Here is a 3,793-nt window from a genome sequence, read left to right as displayed (position 1 = left end):
AGGACGGGAGGAGAGGGCAGAGAAGCGGCCGGCTCCCCTCAGAGGCCCTCACGGGTTAAATGGCGCCGCCAATCCGGTGACCCGACCCCAGGGAATTAAAGTATCGAGCGCTGGATCCCGGTCACGGCGAGCTAGGGGAACAGCGAAATCTGTTTGGGCGCTGGAGGTCCGGAGGTGTTTTCCTCTTCATTGGGCTCGCCAAGAGCGCCCGCGCGTACGGCGCCGTCGCGGTTCCATCTCCGGAGACGCTTTTCAGCCGAGGCGAGCTCACCTGCCCTCCCCTGGCCCCCGCCGCTGCGGAAGAACGTGCCTCATTTCGGAGTGTAACCGAGGGCAGATCGGGTGCCTGCCCTGGGTGCCTTCTCCGCACGCACACCTTCCCCTGCGCTTGAGAACCCAGCAGTAGTTCAGGCAGCGGTAGGCATCAAAGAATCCATGCCAAACGAGGCAATAATCCCCACCAAACCCCCTCTGTCTCTGTAGCTGTACTCTTCACAGAATTCCTACAGATGTTGATGAGCGTAAGTGCAAACACCTAGTTTTGCCCTTTCAGAAACCTATCAACAAGTTTGTGTTAAGACTAAGGTTTTCTGTTTCATTTCAGGGAACAGTTACTTAGGCAACTCGTGCGGATAAATTGCTTAAAGCAACAAAAAAGGTGAAGGAAGTTCCATCACTGCTGAAAAAAGATTGTTTATCTTAGTCTGTAGTGTTGTGCAGTGCCAGTCAAGACTTACAGTTCTGGAAAGTACAAGACAGTAAAAAAAATAAGAAAGTAGTTAACAGCAAGATCGTTGGTTTGTTGGGTGATTTTTGTTGTTGTTGTTGTTGTTTGCTTGGGGTTTTTTTCCCTCAAAGGTTGGAATTTCTTAGTGTAGCAATGGTTTAAAAGAAAAGACAATTTTGAAGGCTGAATTCTCTGTTCCTTTATTTCCAGAGCAAGCAAAAAGCATTCTGGACAGCAGAAACTCCATTCAGTCCTTAAAGCTGGACAAACTCAACTTACAGTTATTTTGGAAGCGCTGGTCTTTGAAAGGCAGAAAAATGTTGCAACAGCAAATTCTGTGTGTAGCAAAATAAGTACAGAGAATAAAACATCTAGAGGCATTCTGATCCCCTGGCCTTGTAAGCACAAGCAGGACAAAGTTCTTTAAAGCTGTTCATACCTGTAAGTAAATGACCAGGCAAACTATTGCATGGCCTTAAAGTACTTGCCAAAATATAATTTTACAGAAACACCTGTTTTTGTTAGGGAAGTAGGTAGATAATGTAATGACAGTTCATTTTGCTCAGAAAACCTCAAACCTGAACAGAGCTGTTTCTTGACTTTAGCTTTACTTGGAAAAGGACTTAAATTATCTTGGCTGGGTTTTTTTACACTAGCTACTCCATTTCTCAACAAGAAAAAAACTACAGAGCTCCTGTTTGATTCTAGTATACTTGACTGGGTTATGTTGCCTGCTTTGAGAACACAGTATGATTTAGAGTGATGTTAAAAGGCGTAACATTGGTCACACACTTCAGGTACCTTCCTCAGAGAAGCTGTTGGCTTTGAAAATAGAGGTTCTTATTTTGCATTGAAATTTATGCATCTTTCTGTTGGCATTAGGGTTTTTCAGCAGTCTCTAGTTGCAGTGACAAAATGATTCACTTTAGCCTTGGAGTTAAGGTTCAGTCTGATAGTAGTGGTTTGAGCTGGGGCAAAAGTGATGGATGTTCCCAAATGAGTGCTGACAAAAGTAAAAAGAAAAATACTGACTCAGTGGAACTAAGAATCTGTCAAATCTGTTGAAAATACTAAGAAAGTACCTGTTACCCTAAAGAGTAAAGGATAAAAGCTGTCTTCAAGAAAAAGCAAAAAGCCCTTCTGTCTAACCGTCACTGACGAACAGATTGATTTTTGAGAGTTCTGTTGAGCTTTGTAGTTGTAGAAACTAAAAAGTATTTCACTATGAGTAGGAGGACCTTTGGTCTCCTAAGTTCTTTGGACTTCAAGATGAAGAACTTTCAACAGCAGTTTCACGTGTGTTTCTTACGTCTGATTATCTTTTAAATGCCAGTAAGCACTAGATTGGATATTGAATAGACTGCACCCGGAACTGTTTGGTTGGAATCATTAGCACGCTTCCACAGCTATATATTCTTTTTTTTCAGGTGAAGTTCAGTGAGGACAGCAATGGAACGATTTGGAGTGAAGTCGGCGCCATCACGTAACCGCTCCAAGACCGCCCTGTACGTAACTCCGCAGGACCGCGTGACGGAGTTTGGCAGCGAGCTGCACGAAGATGGGGGAAAACTCTTCTGTACCTCCTGCAACGTGGTTCTGAACCACGTCCGCAAGTCCGCCATCAACGACCACCTCAAGTCCAAGACGCACACAAAGCGAAAGGCGGAGTTCGAAGAACAGAACGTCAGGAAGAAGCAAAGGACTCTGACTGCCTCCCTTCAATGCAACAGCACTGCCCAGACAGAGAAAACCAGCGTCATCCAGGACTTTGTGAAAATGTGCCTGGAGGCCAATATTCCCCTCGAAAAGGCCGATCATCCATCCGTGCGAGCCTTCCTGTCCCGCTACGTCAAGAATGGCAGTTCAATACCCAAGTCAGACCAGCTGAGGAAAGCATACCTGCCCGATGGGTATGACAATGAGAACCAACTCATCAACACGGAAGACCGTTGAGAAGAAAACCGTTTTCATCATCGTTGTGAAGTTTTACATATTGATGGCGTGGTTTATTTTTATATTCATGCATATATACAGTGTTACATATTGGTTTTACAAGCTATTTTGTATTATTGTAGAAATGACAATCTATTTGTGAACTCAGTGGTATGCCACAGACTATTGCTAACCCTGCCGTAGACTTCAGAGCTATGTTGGTGTAGGACTCACAGTGAAGGTAGGGAACATACCTGGCATACACCTTATCTGGGTTCGGTCTGGCTGAAAATGATGCTAAGAAAAAAAAGCACTTGGATGGAGGACCTCACTTAACTAAACTGTGCCTCTAGATACACGAGGAAGATGATGCAATAGGGATTGTTGCTCATGTCAGTGGATCCCTCTGTCTGTGAGTGACCAAGAAGAAGTGCTGCACGTTTGAAATGCAAGAAGCTGTAGAATGGTTAGTTAAAATATAACTGCTCTGGTGGGGGAAGGATTATTGGAAATTCCTATTCAAGTTCAGTTCACGTTCTAAAACAGGAAACCTTTTTTCTTCTCTCTTATCCTGTTTGCTGCAACTGTGGATGTACTTATTAAGTAGTTTGAACAGCCACTCTTTTGTGCTGACCTCTGAACTCCCCTGTTCCCATAAAGCTAGGGGTTCTGCAGGTTGGTGATGCCTGCTTTTTTAAAGCCACTGTTTCACTCTCTGGGTTTAACACATCAGTTTCAGTGCCAATCTTTGAAAGCTGAGTAGACAAACCAGTAACCGAGTGCGGTTTGCAGTGCAGCTGCTGCAAAGTGAAACTTAGACTGGACCAGGATCTTAGCAAAGAGGATTAATGCCTTTTTCTTACCAGCAGGACAAGGGATGCTACATCTAAATTGTGGACTTGAGAAAGCTTTTTAGAGTGCATGGGAGAAAAGGCCTCTCCTTCTTTCCCTGATGGTCCTCTACATCTCTGGCCTTGTTCCCAGCCTTTTAGTCAAGGCAGTAAAGTGACTGACATACTTTTCAAAGTAGTTACTGTAAAAACTGTTCAACACCTTTAAGTGCAAATAAGAAAGCGTATATACTTTGAAACTATACTGGAATTGCAGACCTGGGCTGTATTTCTTACTGTGTGC

General features: G+C 44.1%; 1 protein-coding gene across 1 annotated transcript; it reads left to right on the top strand.

The window, feature by feature from the left end:
* Window positions 1-2,176: 2,176 nt before the first annotated feature.
* On the top strand, window positions 2,177-2,680 carry CGGBP1 (CGG triplet repeat binding protein 1). Its single transcript, XM_008946695.1, has one exon. It carries the CDS (start codon window positions 2,177-2,179, stop codon window positions 2,678-2,680), a length of 504 nt encoding a protein of 167 aa, XP_008944943.1.
* Window positions 2,681-3,793: the final 1,113 nt, after the last annotated feature.

This window comes from Merops nubicus, unplaced genomic scaffold (assembly GCF_000691845.1).
Source record: "Merops nubicus isolate BGI_N331 unplaced genomic scaffold, ASM69184v1 scaffold49298, whole genome shotgun sequence".
Taxonomy (NCBI): Eukaryota; Metazoa; Chordata; class Aves; order Coraciiformes; family Meropidae; genus Merops; species Merops nubicus.
This window is presented reverse-complemented; position numbering and strand designations above follow the sequence as displayed.